This window comes from Carettochelys insculpta, chromosome 8, assembly GCF_033958435.1.
Source record: "Carettochelys insculpta isolate YL-2023 chromosome 8, ASM3395843v1, whole genome shotgun sequence".
Lineage (NCBI taxonomy): Eukaryota > Metazoa > Chordata > Testudines > Carettochelyidae > Carettochelys > Carettochelys insculpta.
Window position 1 is genome coordinate 1,110,155 of NC_134144.1, and position 22,566 is coordinate 1,132,720.

The 22,566-nt window shown below is 48.8% G+C and overlaps 1 protein-coding gene across 3 annotated transcripts in view; it reads left to right on the forward strand.

Moving 5' to 3' along the window:
* S100B (S100 calcium binding protein B) overlaps nucleotides 1–18,549 on the forward strand; it is a 34,684-nt gene extending 16,135 nt beyond the window's left edge. The window contains exons 1-3 of one of the 3 annotated variants that reach the window (XM_075001169.1): nucleotides 11,829–11,939; nucleotides 15,788–15,943; nucleotides 17,402–18,549. In XM_075001169.1, the coding sequence (XP_074857270.1) occupies nucleotides 15,806–15,943; nucleotides 17,402–17,542 (279 nt within the window). In that variant the 5' untranslated portion in view covers nucleotides 11,829–11,939; nucleotides 15,788–15,805 and the 3' untranslated portion in view covers nucleotides 17,543–18,549. Of the gene's footprint in view, nucleotides 1–11,828; nucleotides 11,940–14,853; nucleotides 14,970–15,787; nucleotides 15,944–17,401 lie in introns of those variants that run through there. The other 2 variants (XM_075001171.1, XM_075001170.1) reach the window with 2 other exon arrangements.
* The last annotated feature ends 4,017 nt before the right edge of the window (nucleotides 18,550–22,566 follow it).

Here is a 22,566-nt window from a genome sequence, read left to right on the forward strand (position 1 = left end):
GAAATTAACAGCACCCAGCTGTGGGTGGGGAAGAACAGCACCCAGGGCTATCTGAAACACTCAGTGATCTTTTCGCCTTGTTATCCAAGAAGGGTGCCGTCTCTTGACATCAGTGCTGTGTACTGAGGCTCTAGTTAATTGCGGCTGCTTCTTTTCCATGTTGTCCTAACTCCTCTAATTCCAGCTGAATTTATCTTGGAAATTACACGTGATCAGTAGCTTTATAGTAGACCCTAGCAGTCTTGCCCAGGAGCAGGGCCTCAATGTTCTAGGTACCATGCAAACACATGGTAGGCAGTGCTACCAGAAGTCTCTGAGTAAAGGCAGAAGAGTTCATGTGCACCCAAAAGCTTTCAGCTGAAATCTAACCCTATATCACCATAACCATTGTGTTCAGAAATATTCCACAGATGAGGCAGAAATTCATGCTAAGCCATGACCACAACTCACTAGGGTTATTCACTGAAAACCCCTGTTTGTGGGTGGTATTGCAGTTTCTTTGATCATAATTGGAAATTTATAAATAAATGTCTTTGTTTATAGATTCCAGTGCCAGATGGAACCACTGTGATCATCTGCTCTGCCTCCTGTATAACACAGGCCAGAGAAAGTCTTTAAAATAATTCCCAGAACAGAGCTTTTAGAAAGACCTCCAAGCTTTACTTTAAAAATGTTCAGTGATAAGGAAATGACCATAGGGAACTTCTTCTGATTAATTACTCTTGACACTGTCTTTACAGGCTGAATTTGTCTAGCTTCAGTTTCCAGTCATTGGACCATGGTCTAGCTTTCTCCTTTATTAAATGCTGCCTGTATCAACACTTACAGACTTTAATCTATTTACCCTTAACTTTCTCTTCTTCTTCGAGTGTCCCCGAGGGTGCTCCACATTAGGTGTTGGGCTCGCCCAGCGCCGCAGATCAGATCTTCCAAGCAGTTTCTGCCAGACCGCGCATGCGCCGGTGCGCGCCGCTCCCTTGCGTGCTCCTGGCCACGTGCGCGATCCAGTCCCCGCCAGTTCCTCTTAACCGCCGTCGGCTGCAGACGGAATCCGACTAGGCTACAGCCAAGTTAGCATATTCAATGGTTTTAACTGTTTTTTCTTTAAAGTTTTCAAGTTCGTAGGCTACTGTTAAGTTAGCCAGGTGTTATTTAAAAAAACAAACAAACAACAAGCGGGACGGCATTCAGTCCAGTCCTAGTAACAAGCGGAGCACCGAAGGCCAGGAGCCATGGGCCATTAGCCCTCCTGCCGCGGCAGGCTATCGGAGAGGGGGAAAAACAGCACAGAGAAGGTGCTAAGTACCCATTAACAACTGAAAGACTCACCAACAACGTCCTCTTCAGGATTCAAGAAATGTGAGTCCTGCCGAGAGGCAATGCCAGCATCTGATGGGCACAGTCTCTGCATAAGGTGCCTGGGGGAGTACCATGTCACACAGAAATGCTCCTTCTGTGCAAAATTAACAGCCAGAGCAAGGAAGGACAGGGAATTGCGGCTTAAAATGCTGCTCTTCGACAAGGCCCTCCAGCCAGACGTGCCGGAGCGGCCGCAGCAGGAGGGACCCTCCGGGGCCCATAAAAGGAAAGCTGCCTCCCTCACCCCATCAGCGCAAAAATGGAGGAAAGCCTCTCCAGCCCGATCCCTGCCGGCAGCAACAGCGAGCGGGACGGGAGGAGCGCACAGCCCCCAGCCGCAGCAACAGCTGATCGGCGGTGGCACGGAGAGCCACGTGGAGGCGGCTCAGCCTCCGATGATCAAACAGCCGCCCCGCACCGCAGGCAGGGCGGCGGCTAAATAAGCGCTGGTACCGGCGGCACCGCAAGCAGCGGCGCCGACCCCCGGGGAACCGGCGGTGCAGAGCGCGCAGGCACGCAGTCTGCAGGCACCGGAGGACACCGCCCATGCGGCACCGCCCATGAGCGTGCCAAGCACGGCGTGGACGGGGCCGAGATCCCCTACACATCAGGGGGCGGAGCTACCTCCTCAAGGGAGGGGGAAGGCTGCACACAAAACAAGGCACCGCAGCCCCTCTCCAGACAGGGCTGCAGAGTTGCTTTCTCTCAGCCCTCCGCTTATGCTGCAGACTCCAACCAGAAGGCAGGGGTCCCCCCTAGTCTACCCGGAGCCCCCGTCTCCATTTTTACAACCAGCCTCGCCCTGGGTGGGACCACCTTCACCCTTCCTGGGGTTTGAGCCGCTGGAGTACTATCACAAATCGCTCTCTCCAGTGTCCCAGGTCTCTCGACGATCTCCCTCCCCCAGACGCAGAGGGTATGCACCAAGGGAGTGGTCTAGGTCACCTTCCCAAGAACAGTGCCCATGCTGCCATGGTCGCCCCTATCACACGGAGCATAGACACCACCGGCAATCTACCAGGGAAAGATCCCCACAGACGGTCCCGTATCCCCGAGGGCAATCGCGAACGGGGACAGAGACTCAAGTATCTCAGGGGGAACTGGTTATGGAACCCCGAGATTTTCCCTTGCAAGCTTCCAGCGAGAGGATGTACCATCACCAACAGGAACCTGAAGGGTCCAGAGAGGCGTATCCTAGTGGTTCCTCACTCTCCTCCCCGGACAAGGCTACGGCCCCAGGGGACGTCCATCCTCCGGATGATCTCAAACAGTTTCAAGAGCTGTTTAAGAGGGTGGCCTTCACGCAAGGCATCCAGACAGCAGAGGTGCAAGAGAAACACCATAAGCTCCTCAAAAATCTGAGACCTCCGGCTTCCTCCAAAATAGCAATACCGCTTGATGAAGCAATCTTGGAGTCCGCCACTATGATATGGCAGACCCCTGCGACTATTCCGCCTGTCCACAAGAGAGCGGATAAGAAATACTTCGTGCCGGCGAAGGGCATGGAGTTCCTGTTCAGCCACCCACAACCAAATTCCTTGGTGGTGGAGTCATCGCAACAAAGATCAAAGACATCTCAATTCAAGACAGGGGGAACAGACAAAGATGCCAAGAAGCTAGAGCTGTTCGGCAGAAAGGTCTACTCCTCCTCCACTCAACTGTTGCGAATGGCAAATTACGCAGCGCATTTAGCGAACCATAATTTCGACAACTACACTAGGTTAACCTCCCTCATGGACTCGCTTCCAGAGGACAAAAAACCGGTGCTCAAGGCCATCGTGCAAGAAGGCTACGCGGCCTCGAGGACGGGAGTTCAGATCGCCCTGGATGTTGCGGACACAGCAGCACGCTCCACAGCTACGGCAGTGGTGATGCGAAGGGAGTCCTGGCTCCAGACTTTGGGTATACCGAGTGATCTGCAGGCAAAGATAGTCGATCTTCCCTTCGACTCGCAGAAGCCGTTTGCTGAATCAACTGACTCGGTCCTTCATTCCAGTAAAGATTCAAGAGCCACACTTAGGACCCTGGGGATTTTCACCCCTCGATACAGAAAGGAAAAGTACTACCCTCAACAGAGACGGTACCAGTACCAGCAACAGCATCCCCAGTACCACAGGGGTTACGAGCTAGGGCGACATCAACAGCACCAGCAGTACAGAACTCCCAGGCAACATTCTCAACAGAGCCGTGCGTCCTCGGGGCAGGGCCAAAGGCCACAAGTTTGACACACAGATCCAGGGCTGCGCCATCACTACCATCGCACAAAGTCATCCGAAGCGGCTATTCCACCATCGCCTCCGACCATTTTATGACCAGTGGCAAAGGATCACCACAGACAAATGGGTGCTGGAGATCATAGCCACGGGGTATGCCATCCCCTTCCAGTCGCTCCCACCGCCACGACCTCCACCCAGGCCCCACCTCCAGGAGGCCTCCCACGTGGCGAGGCTCAAGCAGGAGGTAGACCATCTCATGCTCATAGGGGCAGTGGAAAGAGTGCCGGAGCAACTGCAAGGGAAAGGGTTCTACTCGAGGTACTTCCTCACGGAGAAAAAGACAGGAGGCTGGAGGCCCATCTTCGATCTTCGAGGCCTCAACCGGTACCTGCGCAAGCAATGCTTTCGGATGATCACAATCACCTCCATCCTTACGGCACTGGACGATGGAGACTGGTTCGCAGCCCTCGACTTACAAGACGCGTATTTCCACATAACTATCCATCCGGTTCACCAGTGATTCCTCCAGTTCATGGTAGGCAAAGAACATTTTCAGTACAAGGTCCTACCGTTTGGCCTCTCCTCGGCCCCCAGAGTCTTCACCAAGACCTTGGCAGTGGTGTCAGCCTACCTGCACAGACAAGGGGTATTTATATTCCCGTATCTGGACGACTGCCTACTCAAAGGGGCCTCGAAGGAGGAGGTACTACGCATGATACGCGTCACAGCAGGCACATTCTCTTCACTCGGCCTGGTTATCAATCTGGCAAAATCAAAGATAGACCCCACACAGGACATAGAGTTCATAGGGGTACGCATAAATTCTATTACAGCGAGGGTGTATCTACCAGAGACTTGCTTTTGGGCCATCGGCTCCCTCGTGCAGGTCATCACCTTCAGCCCTACGGTGCCGGTCCTGACGTGCTTACAGCTGCTGGGCCACATGGCAGCGGCGACGTTCGTAGTACAGAATGCCAGGTTACACATGCGCAGCATGCAGCACTGGCTGGCGAGCGTATACAAACCGGGAGCACACTCCGTTCACAGGGTGGTGTCGGCCACAGCAGAGGTGCGCAAATCCCTGCAATGGTGGTAAACTCCAAGAACTTGCTAACAGGGGTACCCTTCCACCAACCACAAATATCGGTTTTTCTTACTACAGATGCCTCCCTCATAGGGCGGGGAGCACACATGGGCGAAGAGGTGACTCAAGGGCTGTGGTCCTCCACGGAGCAGTCACTGCACATACATATACTGGAGCTCAGAGCAGTGTTCAACGCCTGCAGACACTTTCGAGACCATATACAAGGCAAAGTTGTCGGGATCAGTACAGACAATACCTCCACCATGTTTTATATAAAACGGCAAGGAGGAGCTCGGTCCCGTGCCTTATGTGCGGAAGCAGTCCGGTTATGGAACTGGTGCATCGCCAACAATATAATCTTGAAAGCCTCGTACTTACCAGGCGCTCACAATGTGAAGGCAGACCAGCTGAGCAGGCGGTTTGCACTCACGCACGAGTGGCAGATCTGTCCCGATCTGTTACGACCGATTTTTCACGCATGGGGTTTTCCCCAGATAGACCTGTTTGCCACTCAACACAACAAGAAGTGCCCACAATTCTGCTCCAGGGCAGGACTGGGACAGGGGTCCCTGGGGGACGCATTCGGGATCTCGTGGAGGGGCCCCCTGCTTTACGCTTTTCCTCCCACAGTGCTGGTCCACAAAGTCTTGCAGAAAGCCAGGAGGGAAGGAGCCCGAATGATCCTGATAGTCCCAACTTGGGATCGACAGCAATGGTTCCCCCTACTCCTGCGCATGTCGGACCGTCCACCGATGCCCCTTCCGGTGGCGCCGGATCTCCTCACGCAAGCCCAGGGGTCCATAGTGCACCCGCACCCCCAAGGCCTGTGACTACAAGCGTGGTTAATCCATGGCTCAGCTCCCTAGAGAGCACATGTACGGAGGAAGTGCAGCAAGTCCTAGAAAGTAGCAGGAGGACTTCCACCAGGAAGACCTACAAGCAGAAATGGACTCGCTTCACAGCATGATGTTCTACCAAACAGCTAGCCCCCCTTTCGGTGCCTATACCTGTGATATTAGAGTATTTACTGGACCTCAAGAGAGGAGGACTCTCACTATCCTCGTTAAAGGTCCATCTTGCTGCCATTTCGGCGTTCAGACACGAAGAGGAAGGGCACACGGTGTTCGCCCATCCCATGGTTACCAGGTTCCTCAAAGGGTTGGTAAACCTATACCCCCCTCGGAAACCACTTCCACCTTCGTGGAGCTTGGACCTGGTGCTTAATGTGCTAACGGGACCACCGTTCGAGCTCTTGGCCACGGTTTCCCTCCGCCTCCTTACGATAAAGACGACCTTTCTTCTCGCAGTCACGTCAGCTCGCAGGGTGAGCGAGCTTGTGGCAGTTATGGCAACGCCACCCTGCACTGTTTTTTCCAAGGAGGCGGTAACCTTACGGCTGCATCCAGCCTTTGTTCCCAAAGTGTCTTCTGAGTTTCACATTAGCGAACCTATTGTTTTACCCTCGTTTTATCCAAAGCCTCATAACTCTAACAAAGAGGCGCGCCTACACCTCTTGGACGTGAGGAGGGCGCTAGCCTTCTATATAGACAGGACCAAGTCCTTCCGGAAAACGGATAGACTCCTAGTCTCTCTCGCTCCCAAATCGAAAGGAGAAGGTCTCTCTTCGCAGAGAATCTCGAAGCACATCGTATCCTGCATAAAAATGTGCTACGAACTCAAAAAGACTCCTTTACTGGCCACTCCCAGGGCTCATTCCACTAGGGCGGTGGCGGCATCAACAGCCTTTTTCAAGGGCGTTGTGCTAAAAGACATTTGCAGAGCGGTGACCTGGTCATCCTATGACACCTTCGCCAAACATTACGCCCTTCACAGGGTATTCCAAGAGGATACCCGTCTCTCGACAGCGGTCCTCTCGGGGACAAGCTGCACATAATCCGATTACCCACCTCCTATCTTGGGTTACTGCTGGGTAGTCACCTAATGTGGAGCACCCACAGGGACACTCGAAGAAGAAAGAAAGGTTACTCACCGTAGTAACGGTGGTTCTTCGAGATGTGTCCCCGTGGTTGCTCCACTACCCGCCCATCCTCCCCACTTTGGATCTCTGTTTAGTGTTTTGCAGGAGCATCCGAGGCGGTTGGTCAAGGAACTGGCGGGGACCGGATCGCGCACGTGGCCAAGAGCGTGCAAGGGAGCGGCGCACACCGGCGCATGCGCGGTCCGGCAGAAACTGCTTGGAAGATCCGATCTGCGGTGCCGGGTGAGCCCGACACCTAATGTGGAGCACCCACGGGGACACATCTCGAAGAACCACCGTTACTACGGTGAGTAACCTTTCTTTTGTTAATCTTAACAGACTGAGCTCTTGGATCTGTCCACATAAAGCAGATTTTCCAAGCCTTCAATCATTCTTGAGGCTCTTCTTCCAACCTCTACACTTTATCAATGCCCTTCTTGGATTATGGCCACCAGAACTGGACACTGGACTGCAGCAATGGCTGCATCAGTGCCAAAGAGAAGTAAATTAATCCCTCTCCTCCTGGAGATTTCCCTGCTTATACATTCCAAGGCTGCATTAGGTCTTGAGTGGGCACTCCACTTGAGGTGCACCTGAGCTCTTCTGCCTTTAATCAGAGACTTCTGGTAGCATTGCCCCATTTGGCCTTTCTTATCATCAGGCCTTGTACCAAAGCTACAGAGAGCTGTGCAGGTGAATCTTCCTCAGTTTCTTCTCATCAGCTTTGGCCAGACATGAATACAGCTGTGAGTTTGTTCACTCTTTTATTAGTATCCTAGCTGTGATCATTAGCTCTTTGTAACAACACCTTTACAGTTGTTGGAACATTTGTTCTCCTCTTCTTTTCTTTGCTAAACTATGTAATAAGTATGTAGGTACACTTGGTTTATTGCTTGTTCTCCTACTGAAGGGACTGAACAAGTTTTCTTCTGTTGGGTATGCCAGGCTCCCAATGCTTTAAAAGGTGTGTCTCTTATTGAGAGAGGTTTCCATAAGTGACTGGTATTCTTGGGCTATGTCTACACTTGCCTGCTTCTTTAAAGGGGGCATGGTAATCAAGGTGATGGGAGATTACTAATGAAGTGTGCTGCAGTGAATATTCAGCATGTCATTAGGCTAATTCCCCCCCGCAGCAACTTCAAAGCATCAAACTTCATGTTGCTGGCATGCATGTATCTGTGAGCACTGAGACGTGCCTGTGCTACTTCAAAGTGCCTTTACGCCTCAGAATTTGGGCAGGAAGGAAACAGGATAAAACTTGACACTTCACCAGTGTTCCCTGTAAGATGAGCAGTTGGGAGGCTACACATGAGAGATTCAGATGCTGACTAGCAGAGTGCCCTCTATGCCCACAGCCAGCAGCATATGTTTCTGCTGGTGGCATATCTCTCCACTGGTGCACATAACAAAATTTACTCCTACCCTGGCTGGACAAAAATAGTGAACACTGGTTCTGACACTGATAATACCCGGATCTGCCCCGTCACGTGACTGGGTGTAGTGGAATATAGCATCTTATTAGTGCATGTACTTCATAAGGGTCCTTGATGACCTATGCTAATGATCTCATCTGTAGCAGCAGCGGCTTGGCTGGCATGGTTCACATGGGGGATAAGATGGTGAAGGAGTTGCTAGGGAAGGCAAGCCCCAGCCTTCACAAGGTTTATTGGCACTATGTTAATAAACCCCCCAAGCCCTTTAGCCGTGGATATGAGGACACAGGTCAATGCAAAATGATCTCCCTAGCAATTCCACGGGCTACCTAAGAGATTGTGATTCACAATTCCCCAGAGGACCCTGAGGCTGAGTTGAAACTAGAGTCCTCAGCCACAGCAGATGGCTTACAGCTGCAGCTGCCAGTTGTCTCTTTCTTGCAGGAGTAGGGCAGCCACTGTTCTTAGGGCGTCCCTATGAGAGAGGAAATCTATAGTGGAATATTAAACAAAATAGAATCTGCTAATGTGATCCTGGAATCCATCTTTTTTATATAAAACTGAGTTTAAACTAGTCAGGACTGGATTTTCCTGTCTCCAAGGCCTGAGCCATTCCCCTGGTTTTCCTCCTTTAGCATTGAGAATTCCTTCACCTCCCCAGCTGACTAAATGGAAAGTTCCCACTTTCCTGCCAGAAAGTCAATAAAAGGCCATGTTCAGCTACGGGTGGTGCTCTCTGTCTGCGTGGCAGTCAGTGCACAACTCAGAGCCCCTTGTGGAGCTGTCCAGATGGAGGAGACACCGTCCACCCTGTGATGACTCCAGAAGACCTTCATTACTTACCTCAGATTCCAGTTTCCTTTGCGAGGGGCTTCTTGCCACAGACAGGCGTTTTCCAGTGGACTCAGCTCCTCTTTAATGGTGGCTGTAGCCTGACGTTCAAGGTCCTGAGCGTTGTTAGCAGCTACCAATCAGCAGGAAAAGTGATTTGTTGTAGAGCGTTGGCCCAGGAAGAGAGAACAGGACCTGGGCTCCAAGCCCTCCTGCATGTCACCATTTTAAGCAGTGTCTGCTAGCTGGCTTTTGTCAGCACTATTGATTTTGTGTTTTCTGCCATCCTTTATCTCTCAATGCATACTTCCTTGTTTTCCCCATCCCCACCTGTTTCCTCTTGCACCATATGACACTGGGGTCTACCTAAGGGGTTAATAGAGACCAGTTAAGTGGGTAGCATCTGTGCTTCTGCAAAAAGGGTTTCACGTTCTTCAACTTTCCCTTTTCCCATCCCTCTAATTATCACTTTGCATTAACCCTACATCCACACAGATACACACTTCAGTAACATCCTCACCCCACAAAGGGATGCAGGGCTCAGGGTGCAAAGTATAATAATCCTACTACTACTTGCCTGGTTGAAAGGGGACTCTGATGGTCATCGGCCAGCCCTGAGCTACAGCAGTCAGAGAAGAACTTGCCACTTGGGAACTGATTTATCTGGGGGCTGGAAGGGGAGTTGAGGTGGGAGGAGTTTTCACTACAGGTGCCAGGGAGGGCTGGGGCTGTGTCACAGCGGCTCAGCTCCCTAGCTGCTGAGGTAGTCTGGGGTCAGGTGTCTTGGTTCCACAGCAAGTGGGGAGAAGGGAAGGTTGCAGAAGGGAGTGGGGCTGGGGCTTGGGGATTGCCTTCTGTAGCTGCACCTGCACCCGTGCGCATGTGGCCGGGCCCGGGAAGCCAGCATGCAGGCCTGGGAGACACCAGCTGACCAACAGACAGTTCAGCCCTTTGTGTGGCTGGCAAACGACCTCTCTGGTGCGCCTGGGGATGGCTGTTCCACATCTAGTGGCCAGGCTATCTCCTTTCCTGAGCTGAAATGCCCCCATTTCTCATACATAGCTGTGCCCTGAGCAGCTGGCTGGTGGCCATCCAGGTACCCTGCTATGTCCTCAAGACAATGGGGCCTCTATCATTAAAAACAGCATCTTCCCCTCTGCGGCTGCCCTTATACCTCTTCCTCCCAAGGCCTGTGAGCCTCTCCCGGAACTACAGGCACACAGTGACCGAGGAATGCTCCATAGGGTTATAGAAAGGTATGTGCTTCTTTTGAGGGAAGGGTCTGGAGAAGAGGGATATTAAGGACAGACTCTAATGATGGAACAAGCTTTAAGACTGCCCTTGATGCAGCATAGTCCCATAAGTCAGCATCCTGTCTGTGAGAAAACTGTCACTGAGCACTTCCACAGGGACGGTAGGATGGGGGCTGCAGTCACTAGCACTGTCCGTGAGCAAGGTACTGAGTCCCCCATCAGCAATGCCGAGAGTTTCCCAGCCACAGTCTAAGTGGGGGGCGGTGAATGGAGCAGAACAGAGCCTTCCTCATCAGGAAAGTTCTGGTCCCCAGGGACTACCTGCCCCAGGGAAGCTCTGGGGCTCTAAGCACTTTGGGTACCATGAAAAATGCTAAAACTGCAACTAAGTCCCATTTCTCTGCAGAAAGGGACTTTGTCGTACAACCCCACCATCCATCATTAGAACGATACTCGCAGCACGGACAACCCCTTCCACACCGCAGGCCTTACCAACACCAAGCCTGTGTGGGAGGAGGGGGACTAATAAAATCTCAAACTCCCAAACAGTGCCTTGACCAGCGCTCTCTCTGAGCTGTGCACTTGGGTGGCCACCCAGGAGAGAGTCAAATGCCACCTAGCCGATTACCAGAGTACGCGCAGCAGGCAGCATGCGCTTCCGTGTGTGGTGCACATGTGCACAAAATTTATTCTGCACATGGCTGGGACAAATGAGGGAACATTGATCTTGACCCTGAGAAAGGAGAAGTGCCAGAGACTCCATGAGATCTGCTAGGCCTATGGCTATTCCTGTTGCTTTTACATGGAAGGGGCAGTATCAAACCCTAAGAAAGGCTGTTCCTGCAAAGCTTCCAAGCTGGTTCTCTCTCATGGCCTTTCTTCTCTCCAGCCTGGCAAGAAAAGAGACTAATGAAGTGAGTAGTCACAGCGAGGGGCCTGTGTTAGTCTGTATCTTCACAAAATAAAACAGCAGTCCTGTACTACTTTAAAAATTAACAAAATGATTTATCAGGTGATGAGCTTTTGTAGAACAGACCCACTTCTTCACATCTGGAAAATAAAGTGAGTGTCTGTAACAGAGCTAACCAAACTATTTGTTACTTTAAAAAGAGGTTGGGTTTGAATTTTAAGTACTGATCCAGCCAATGTTTTATCTGAACCCATTTGGCATTCCTAAAAATTGGCAATTAATTTTAATTTCCTTGACTGTTTGATATCTCCCCAGAGCAGCAGATCTGTAACCTCTGCACTGCTGTTATTGAGCTGTGTTAGCACTGATAACTATTGAAAAAGACATAGTTGTGATTTTTCTGTCATTCTTCCAGTTTTAATCCTTGCCTCCACTTTGTCACCGAGGCCTGACACATGCAGTCTATTGCAGTTAGTTAATGCCTCCTTCTTATCAATAACAAGAAATCCAGGATAAACTTCTGGTTAGCAACTAAAAAGCTGATTGTCCACTTTTCCATACAAGAGATCTTTCTTTCACTGGTACCAAGGCATCAGTTAACAGCTCCCACAGCAAACTGATGTGGGTAAGAGCTTGCTCAATGCACCCTTGTTTGTATTTCCACTCATTCCAGGAAATCAGGTCCAAGAATCAGCTGCCTCCTTCCTACCCCCACCCCCTCCTCAGGTTCTCATTGGCTGCTGCTCTTCTGCAGAAGCACTGCATCTTACTGGATGTATTGCTCCACTCCCCCACAGTTGAAATAAGAAGCTTCCTCCATTGCAGCCTTCGAATAGGTTGCTCTGACTCCATCAAAAAGTGGGAACAGAAAGAAGGTGAGTAGCAAAAATAACACTATGAATTTTAGAAAGAAATGACTTTGTTAGGAAATACTAATTCAGCATATTTATGCAGGTGGGGTATAAAACAACATAATTATTGAAGTAAGGGTGATTACCCTTCCTCCCAAAACTCAGACTGGAACTGTTGTCTGGGGATTTGTTAAGATAAACACTTAAAAGAAGCTAAAACAGAGCTGAGGCACACCCTTCGTGCATGTTGTCTCTAGAAAGGTGAACAAGTTAGACAATGATACTACATAATTGAGTATATCAAACAATATCCATTACACCATAAGGGAATATTGATTTGAATAAATGAGGAGCAATACTAGTTACTTGCTGTAACTTTTCCAAAGAGCATGAATTGTATCTTTTTCTCAGCAATGTCGAAGGTGGAGTTTGTTATTAACTAAAACCTTTCTTAACCTCAGTGCAGTGTGAAATTTTTGGGCTGTTTTTCTACATCTTTTACATCAGAATATTTGAAGGGGGTTTCATTATATGAAATCTGTAAGAAATAGTACCCGTGTGATTTCAGGAGGTAAGGTCATAAATCAGTTAAATTCTGTAGCTAGCATATGAAATAGTCCATTTGCAGTAAGTGCAAAATGAAGGGAAATGAGCGTACTTGCTCACACTTAGTGCTTATGAGACCGGGCTCCCATCGTGTGTTATTGGTTGTTAATTGGGGACAAACAGGTTACACGATCAGGTAACAAAGGCAGAGCTAACCAAATCTAGGAAAGAAAAGAAAGAAAAGGCTGGAGAATATATCAATAACTTCATAAATCCCTGTAAACAGAAATGTACAGCATACGCATGCAAGCAGACTGAAAATGGACCTAATCAGCAGAGCAGAAGATTTGACATTACATAAACACAAAGCACGTGCTATAGTAAAGAAAATTTACACAATGCGCATGACAAATAGATATGTATTTACACATTGGCATACCCCAGTGCTATTTAATTGTCTGAGATAGGTTGTGTGATAAGACAAAAGTTGCAAGCTTTTCTGTTCTGAAGCAAGGAAAGGTTTTTTTTTTTGAGACAAGGCGATAAATCTCAGCACAGGAAACTGGTACTGTGATTCTACAGCAAATGTAGGGAAAAGATGCTGTGCTGGGAGAAACACACACTCTTTTCATACTGAGAGCAGTATTTGCCAGGTGTTTGCAATCTCCAAAGTGTGAAAAAGCAGAACCTTTTAAAAAATGCCAGGATTGAGGTGATGTGTTCCTCAGAGAACTGTATAAGTCTCTAATTCCCAATTTGTGGGCTGCAGACCAAGAAAGGTCCATGGAACATTCCTTGTGGTATGCAGAAAGCTGGCTCTTCCCATAGGGCTGGCTGTCTTGTTCTCAGCTCTTAAATTGCTTTAAAATAGCTAAAAATCCATTACATCCTAAGCAGTGGCTGTAATTGCTGCAGCAATACGTTATATGGTCACCGATAGTTTCAAAGATTAATTCTTTTGCATTATTATCAGTCTCTGGATTGAACAGACACAATTTTGTATTTTAACGAGCCACACAAGATGACTGAAACCAAATATCTATAGGAGAACAGTTTTGTGGCACTTCAGTTGTCAGGAAACTTTGTTTTCCAGACCTTCATTTGCTGCTTTTTGTAAAAATAAATTCTTTTTTTCTGGCAGTGCTGAGGATCTGCCCTGACATCTTAGCATGCAATGCTTCTCTGCAGCATGGTGGCCCACCCACTGAAAAGCCAGGCTGTCAGTACCCTTTCACAGAAAAAATTCAGTTCACCACTGGAGTATTGCTAAGGGCTGTGTATTTTGACTACACCATGTTTAAGTCTTAACAGCCTACTGCTATTTATTGTACTGTGCCAAAGTGGAGATAAAGGTGCAAAACTTGTGTTCAAACATCAGGGATGTCTGGGGATTCTCCAGACAAATAGTTATGCCCTCCCCATCGCCCCACTGTGCATTCTTCTCTGGTTTGATGGTGAAATTGACAAACCCCTCTGCATAGGTGGGGAGTTAGAAGGCTGCTGCTGCCCAGCCCCATAAATATTCAGTCCTGGGTGCTCTACTCCAGCAATGTTCAGAGACCAGGGTTTAAAAGCTGCCTCCTGCAGAGCTGCAAAGGACCTGCCAAGGGTCAGTGCCTGGTGATCCCTGGTTTCTCTACCTGTGCGGCAGAAGGGAGGAGGATATGACATGATTGGCAGCTCCCCTCTCATCCCACCCCCAAGTGTGACAAAGGGGTTTCCTGTAGTGTGGGAGGAATGGTCAGCCTTGCATCTGACCAGCTGCTTCTTGGGTGAGTGTCTTGCACAGGGCTAATTCGATGCCCTCAGCTCTGGCTTAAACAAAGGCTGCGAATGGCTGGCTAAATACAGAAGCAGCTTCCCCTCCCTTGGTGTTCACAGCTCCAGATCAACTGCTGGTAGTAAGCCTCACCCTTGCTGACTGAGCTAACCTTGTTATCCCCACCCTTGCTCTGGCTTATTTATACCTGGCCCTGCAGATTTCCAAGACCAGCATCTGATGAAGTGAGTCTGTGCTCACAAAAGCTCATGCTCAAAACTTTTCTGTTAGTCTATAAGGTGCCACAGGACCCTTCGTTGCTGTTACAGATCCAGACTAACACAGCTACCCCTCAGATACTTGCACAGGGCTGGCTTTTGGGGAAATGGACCCTGGGCAAATTAGCATTTTGGTGCTGCCCCCATTCCCTGGGCCCCTCATAAGCTTCCCACGCTCCCCTTCCCCAACCCTTGCACCTTTCTCCCTGCATTATGCTCAACTTTGCCCCAATGCCTACACCTCCCTCCTGTGCTCCTAAAACTTGTGCTGTGCCTTCTGCACTGTGCCCCTGTTCTTCTCCCCATTGCACCTCCTACAGCCTTGTGGGGAAAGTGACCTACCTGGATGCACAAAGTAGCTGATCTTGCTGCTCACTCCTATACTGGACTGTGCTCCTTCATCTCAAGCAGCCCGGGGGTGGACCAGGAAAGAGAGGAGAGAATAGAAGCTGATGCATCGGCGTGGCGCAGGTGGGGAAGTGAGCTGAGTGTAGGGAGCTTGGGGGTTGTGGGGCAGAGGAAGGCAGTTTCCAGTCCAGGTTTACATTTTGAAAAGAATATCAATTTTAGGGGGGCGGGGGCTTGGAATCATTCTGGGCACCACCGAAAATTATACAAGCCTGCTGCCCTTGCCCTATGGTTGTTACCCAGCAAATCTCCCTTGCAAACGTGACTTTTGTTAGTCAGTGGATTCCAGCACCCCTAGCTAATACTGCAGGGCCCTCGCTTTCACATTAGGTCTGTGCTGACTGTTCAGCAATATACAAATATTCTGGCTCTTACCCAAGGTTTTAAAGTAAGAACAATGTTTAGATTTCCCACATCTATCCTTAACTTTGGCTGTGTCTGCATCCCCACTGGACTGATTAAACTTTTGTCATTCACAAGTAATTAAACCTCTTCCACCATGAGCACAGCAGCGAAAGGGTGAACACTCTCCTGCTGACAAAGCCAAACCCACCCATTGGTGGTGCAAGTATTTTGCCGACAAACAGCATTCATGCAAGCTGACTTTTAGCGGTAAGATTGTGTTGACACCACTTGGTCGCTAAAAGCTGCCTAGTGTAGATATGCATCAACTGAAATCAGTTTCCATAGACGGTTAGCTCTTCAGGCATTACTTCCCCAGTATGTCCTTGAATGCTCCTTTGGGGCTGATCCAAAGCCCATTGACATAATGCTGTTGGGCCAAGGGTTTTATTGTTGCCCTGAGAAGGCAACCAGGCATTTAACCCCCTCCCCCATGCTTAGCCTAACATGGCGTTTCCTCCCAATCCCTTTCCTTTTAGGCAAGTTCCACAGTTGCAATGTCAGCTCTGGAAAAGGCCATGATTGCCATCATTGACACTTTCCACCAGTACTCGGGGAAGGAGGGCGACAAGCACAAGCTGAAGAAGTCGGAATTAAAGGAGCTCATCAACAATGAACTCGCCCACTTCTTAGGCGTGAGTATTGCCTTTGAGCAGCGACGTGCCCTTTCCACCATTGTACGCCAAATGTCATGCTGCCTGGCAATGTTACTGTGGCTTTCTGCAGCTCTCCGCTCTCCTGTTGTTTGTGGAAATAGTTTTCGCTAACAGGCTGCTTGCCGTGGCAATGGGAACAGGAGATTTGCTCAAGCTGGGTCTCTCAAAGAGCTCAGGGCAATGGCCTGGTTCCAGTACTTCAGCATTTGTCTTACACTCTGTTTCTTGGGAGTCGGGAGAAGACTGTCCTGGTTTAAAGGTTATTCACAGGACAGGCAGTAAAGGCAAGTCAGCTTATTCCAAAGGCAAAGCATACAGCCTCTGGATGGCCGGCAGCGCTCTCTCTGCGGAACTGTCTGTTTGCCAGTCTTGGGTATTTCCCCAGTGCTCCCTTTGAGGGTCCAGCCTAGGCATCAAGAGCCAGCCGGTCACCTTTGTGGGGGGAAAGCACAAAGACTCAGGTCCCGGTACCTAAACTGCAGCTTTAGGTGCTGCTGTGAGCCACCAAATCCCTGCTGGGCTAATGCCCATTTCCAGTGATGCCTACGGTTTTGCCTCTGCTGTGTACTGCCTCATTACAAACCGGCAAATCAGAACCACAACAACACAACAAAAACCCCACCCTTCTCAGGAATTGGGAACAAAGGCACAGATACCGAAGGGCAGCGGGGAAGTTTCTACCCCTGGCACTGAATATCGAAAGGTGCTTTCCCCAGTTAATGTCCTATTTGGAAGGGATTTTAAGAAGTTTTATTATCACTTGTTTAATCACTTTATTTAAAAAATGCCAGCCCTCTAGAAATTGGTGACTCAAATTCATTGAGTCGAGGGGCAGCCTGTGTTATAATGCACTGTGCTCAGTTTTGGTGTTAGTCATGTTAGCGCCAGGATGTGTTTGCGGTCCTGTTCCCCCTTTGTGAACCTTCTGCTTGGTCTCATTTTTCTTTAAGGTATCACCCCATTGTACCGAATAGCAGCCAAATTGCAGCCTCTGCGTTGCTCATTTAGGAACAACAAAGTTGCCGGTTAGATTAGATTTAAATGTCCACCACCTACATCCTTCTGTGGAAAAATAAACAGTTATTCCAGACTGATTCTACAGATTGGTCAATGCAGCAAGCCAATGGCTGACGGTTCCTACTTCAGTGGGACTCTATTAGGAGAAAGCTGTAAAAGGAATCACAGTCCCATGCTGGGGCTTGGAAGGCTGCACTGGATGGATAAATTAAGAAAGGGATGCTTCTTTGTCTGTGCTTTGAATAACATTGAAAGCAGAGACTATCCAGTATGATCAGCTCCATTGGAAGCTTATAAGGTGATGTCTATTATTAGCTCTGTCTGCAGATAACCTGACTATGAACCCGAGGTCTCCTAAATCCTATTCCCAGTCCCATCCATTGTTCACCAGCTATAACTGCTCTCTCTTGTTTGGAATAGGAAATTAAAGATCAGGAGACCGTGGACAAGGTGATGGAGACACTGGATGCTGATGGTGATGCTGAATGCGACTTCCAGGAATTTGTAACCTTCGTTGCCATGGTCACTTCCGCTTGTCATGAGTTCTTTGAACATGAGTGAGACATCAGAGAAGCAACCAAGAACCTGCTGTGTGTGATTTTAAAGATAGAATCTGAATGCTAATGCAGAGACCAAGTGGGTTTAGGGGCTACTAGGAGTGAGTCTGCTAATCCTAAATAGTATTAGTAGGTTCAGTATGCTTTGTGAATGGAAACACATGTCTTTTACAGGGCTGTTTGCCAGTGCCTACCTAGCTTGTAAACAGTGTGTGTGTTTTACCCTACCTGCAATTAGAGTGCACAGCATCCTTCTGCTACGTGACTAGGTATAGCTGCAGATTGAGCTGCAAATGCTTAGACCTTCCAAAGGTGTCCGAGTTCTACTGTAAAGGTTTTTTTTTAAAAAAAAAAGGAGTAGTGGCATCAGTAAGTGATAAAGGGACTAGAGAACAGAGGGCTAATCCAAAGCCCATTGAACTACATGGCAAGACTCATGGCTTCAGTGAGTTTAAAACCAGACCCTGTGGGCAATACTAACAATAGATCAGACACTCCCTAATTACTCAGTGGCCAAACTACACTTGTTTGAGAGTTGGTTTTTTGTTTTGTTTTTTTTTTTAATCTTCAGCAGTATTGTTTCTAGAAGGCACAGCTGGTAGCATTCTGGACTTCTCCCCTTACATTCAAGTTTTCCTACTTTTTTCCCCACTTGCAGAAATAGGTGCTGGAGCAATTTGGGCACTTTAATCTATTGTGATAATGAGAGTATAAAAAGAAAAAGAAGTAGGCTAGAGACAGAGGTGTTCCCCTTGTAAAGAGTGAGTAAAAGGGAATGTATCCACTGAAACCCTTAATATTAGCTCAAACCCACCATGCTGGAACATTGCAAACAAAGCAGTGAAAATGTCACTTTCGTTATTTGGATGGTCACACGTGAATGTCTTGAGCTGAATGGAAAGCATTATTTTCTGTAAAACATTATGCTTCTCTGTACATCTCACAGAGTTACAGTAAAGAAAAGCACTATCCCATTTATGTGTGTGTCACAAATATAGCTCCTGTATCGGGTTTTGTGTTGGTAATGGTTCCTTGTAGTGCTTTCAGAGATCCAGGAATTTAACATCCTCAGCCACTTCAACCATGTTTATAAAAATCCTGTTCCACTGATCTTGACTGGTCAGAACAAGATGTAAATCTCTGTGGACCATCCAGAAATACTGAGTCTACGTTAAGGATTGGTCTACACTTGAGAGCTGAAATGGCATAGCTACCTCAGTAAGGGGAGTGAAAACTGACCCTCAGTTAGATGCAGCTGTGTCAGCAGAAGAGACGTTCTTCCATTGATGGAGCTTATGTTCAGGGTGGTGGTATTCCCACACCTAAAGAAAATCCCTGTGTTGGGTGAGCTGTGTCTCTATTACAGTGCTGTGCAACAGAGTTTATGGTGTTACAGTCTTCACGGTGCAGACATACTCTAACTTTCAAAATGTGTTACTGAATTCACCCTGCAAGCAAGCAAACGCAGCACAGAAGAGTTGACTACAATTTAAATTTCTCCATAGCTCAGCAATGGGTCAGTGTTAGCCTGTAATTCTGGACTAATGAATAGTGAGCAGTGAAAAATAAAATTAGCGAGTCACTTTGAATCTGCCAACATATCATCAGGACTGATATTGAAGTGGCTATGATTTCAGTACTCAATATGTGTATTTCTGGGATAGTTAGAAATAGTGTTTAAAATTTTAAATTTTGTATTGGGTGTAAAGAATGCAGACTGAGGTGATCACTTTATCCATGTTACATCTTCCACATTTCAATTCTACAAAATGCCCTAAGTTTTATGGAAATGAAGATATCCTTTTTCCCTTGTTCCCTGCAAGTTTGGAAGGAGACCGTGCTAGGACCATGCATGTAGGAAAGGTACTGCTCTATGTTCAGATGCAAATTAAACCAGCAGCTTTAACCAATGGATTCTGGGATTTATATTATGTTCAATTATTCAGGGAAAAAAGAAAACTAGCGCTCAGTGTTCCCACCATCATACTGCTGACATCTTTCAGGAGTTTGGTTCTACTATTTTTCAGCTATTTTGCTTGCAGATGAAGGCCCTGGTTCTGCAGCAGGAGCTGTGGGGGTGCAGCCTTGCTAAAAGGTACTTAATTCACTTTCTGAGTGGAGGATGTGCCTCTCCGCTCATTAACTCGGTCTGTTTCCTTTCTCTCAAGTGACTGGTTCCATGTAGAGCTTTTGAGTGCTACAGGCTTCGGCTAACAAAGGGATTTAGTCCCTTAACTCAAGCAACAGCAGTTCCTGATAGTTAGGTGAGAGGTCTGGGGTTAGTCCTTGCTGATGACTGGGGCAGGCAGCTATCGCAAATGGGGAGCTGGGAAATGCATAGTGATGGATCAGTGATGTGTGGGACATCAGACCTTCCACAATGGCCCTTCTGTCAATCCTTCCAGCCTCAGGTTAGGCAGTGGCCATAGAGTACCAAAAGTCTAGCTGAGAGACCACCTTACAACCTTTTCAGTGCTTACATCGTTGTCTAGCCACAGCGTTCACAATAATATGCACGTGCACCCCGTAAGAAATGAAGGTAGTATATATTCATTTTGACCAAGCAGATACTGTCTGATAAAATACTACATCAGCCTAACAGGCGTAATTGTTCTGAAAGCGAATCAATGCAATTCATACATAGAAATACATAGAAATCTCTGAGTACAGCATGCAGCTATAATAAATTCCTAGCAAAACCAGCACCCAAGTACAATTACACACAGCCATGTCCAGGGTGTAACGCATAAATTGTCGAGTGGCGCACAGCAGGGCTAAATCGCCTGGGACACTAAGTGAATGGTTTCATCCAAAAAATGGCTCCACTGCATATTATGCTAACAGTGGGAAGAAAATCCGGTCCAGAGCTGCTGGGCTGGTCAAGAAGCATTCAAGGGTGCTTCACAGGCCATGCAGCTACCAATGGTGCCCCAGAGTCATTGCAGCATCAGCAGAAGAGTCACAACCCCTTTTACTAGGCCAGACTCCTTGTACTTGGGGAAAAAGGAGGGCACAGGAGCTGCATCCCCACTCATATGGCCCCAGGAATTCCCCTAGCTGCCAGTTTCATGGACTTTGGCTGCTCTGGTGGGTGCAAAGCAGACAGTGTACTAACTGTGATCCTACCTAAATAATTGTTGCTAATGAAGAATGTTTCCCACTCTACACCCAACATCATGGCAGCAGTTTTCCCTCATTCTTTTTGACTTTCCAAATTGAAGCGATGCTAAAGAGAGGGTGCCCAGCTGGCAGGAGCATTAATCGTCCATTAGTTCTATTTACCTGCCCTCTCTAAGAAGCAGCAAGGGTATGCAAACTAAGGCAGTGACTGAATTAGGCAGCTAGATTTATCAGGAAGGTCCCTTAGCCTTTGTGCCTCAGTTTCCTTGTCTGTAATATAGCGATGAGACTCAGTTGATTGATGCTGGTGAGGTTTTGTACGATGCTCAGCTGGCAGGAGTTGTATGATTGCGTGATGGTAACAGCAGGCTGTACTCTTAGAAGTTGTTGTCTTTTATGCAAACCAACCACCAAAAGAGAGAGAATTCTGCCAAGCAGCTCACTCGGCTGCTTTGTAAAAAGGTTCTGAATGTTCAGCCAGCAGAGCAAGCGGACTGATGGGTACTGTATGCGAGCTGGCCAGCACTGGTAAGAGTAAATACACACCAACATTGGAAGAACAGTGACTTCATAGTTTGCCACCGCTGCTAACAAACTCCTGCCCTGTAAGTTTAAATAGTTTTTCAAACCACCAGGACAATGGAAAGAGTAGACGCTCCTGGGCAGTTTCAGGGGGTGTTTTCAGCAAGCCAAGGTAGCTGACCTTCACTATGGTGCTGTGTTGGGCTAAGAGAAGGTCTTTGATCTGTGTACTAAAGGTGGCAAAATAAAGTCAGCAGAAAATTGGATTCTTCTAGCCAGGTTTTCGATCACTGGAGTGAAACACTGAGAACCAGAGTAAGCACATAAATAAACCCCGATGTACAACATGGCTGCTCTAGGACAGCTGGCTGGAGGAGGGTTGGAACAGTCAACTTAGGGGCTCTGCAGAGGCCAGCCCTTCAGATTTTCCATTGGCACTGACAGTGCTGCAGGCACTTCTTCTTGATTTAAAGGGGAGAACTGACTGGGGCTCTGAGGAAGCTTCTCTAGTTAGGAACAGGATGAAATTACCTGAGGGAGCCTGTGGCGAAGCCCTTTCCCGGGCACCAGAATTGCCCTGGAAGGGCAGGGCAAACAGAGTTCAAACAGACATCCCCTCTGCCCCATCGTGCTCGCTGCCAAGGCATGCTGGAGCACGGCTGTGCTGGGGCAGCATTTCAGCCCGTGTCTCACCTAGGCATTAAGCAGTGCCTGAGAGGTGAGAGCACCTTGTGTCACAGGCCTGGCATCATGGGATGGGGGCCCCAGACACGCCCAGCCCAACCTCACCTAGTGAGCAGCTAGTCCAAGCTCCTGGCAGGATGAGAGCCAGCCTCCTCTCAGGCCTTGATCTTAGTGCAGGCGGGGGAAATCTGCAGCCTGCCGGCTGGCTTCACTCCACTGCTTCATCTGCCTGCAGTAAGTCTCCATGCCGTGGGCTGGAAGCCCCAGTCCTGTGCTCCCCGTGGGGCTGGAGCATGGCAGCAATTGGGGAAGCGCAGCATGTTGCTCCTGCCTTCGTCAGGACTTAGGCGTGACAGCCAGTGGGAGCCGTGGAGGCAGCACCTGTGGGCATGGGCAGGGTGCACCACAAAGAACCACAGGCTCCCCGCCTAGGAGGACGGCATACTGCCCGCTCCTGAGAGCAGTGCAGAGCTGGGCCTGGCAGGGATCCTGCCTTAGCCCCATGGCACGACCAACTGGGAGCTTCTGGAGGTGTCGCTCAGCCCAGCCCCAAACCTGCTTCGGCACCACAGCCGCCTGCCCTGCTCCTGCTGCCTCATGCCAAACCCCATGGTTCCAGCGCAGAGACCCCTCCTGCATCGCAAACCCCTCAGTCCAAGCCCCACTCTAGAGCCTGCACCCCCCGCTGGTGCTCTCTCCACC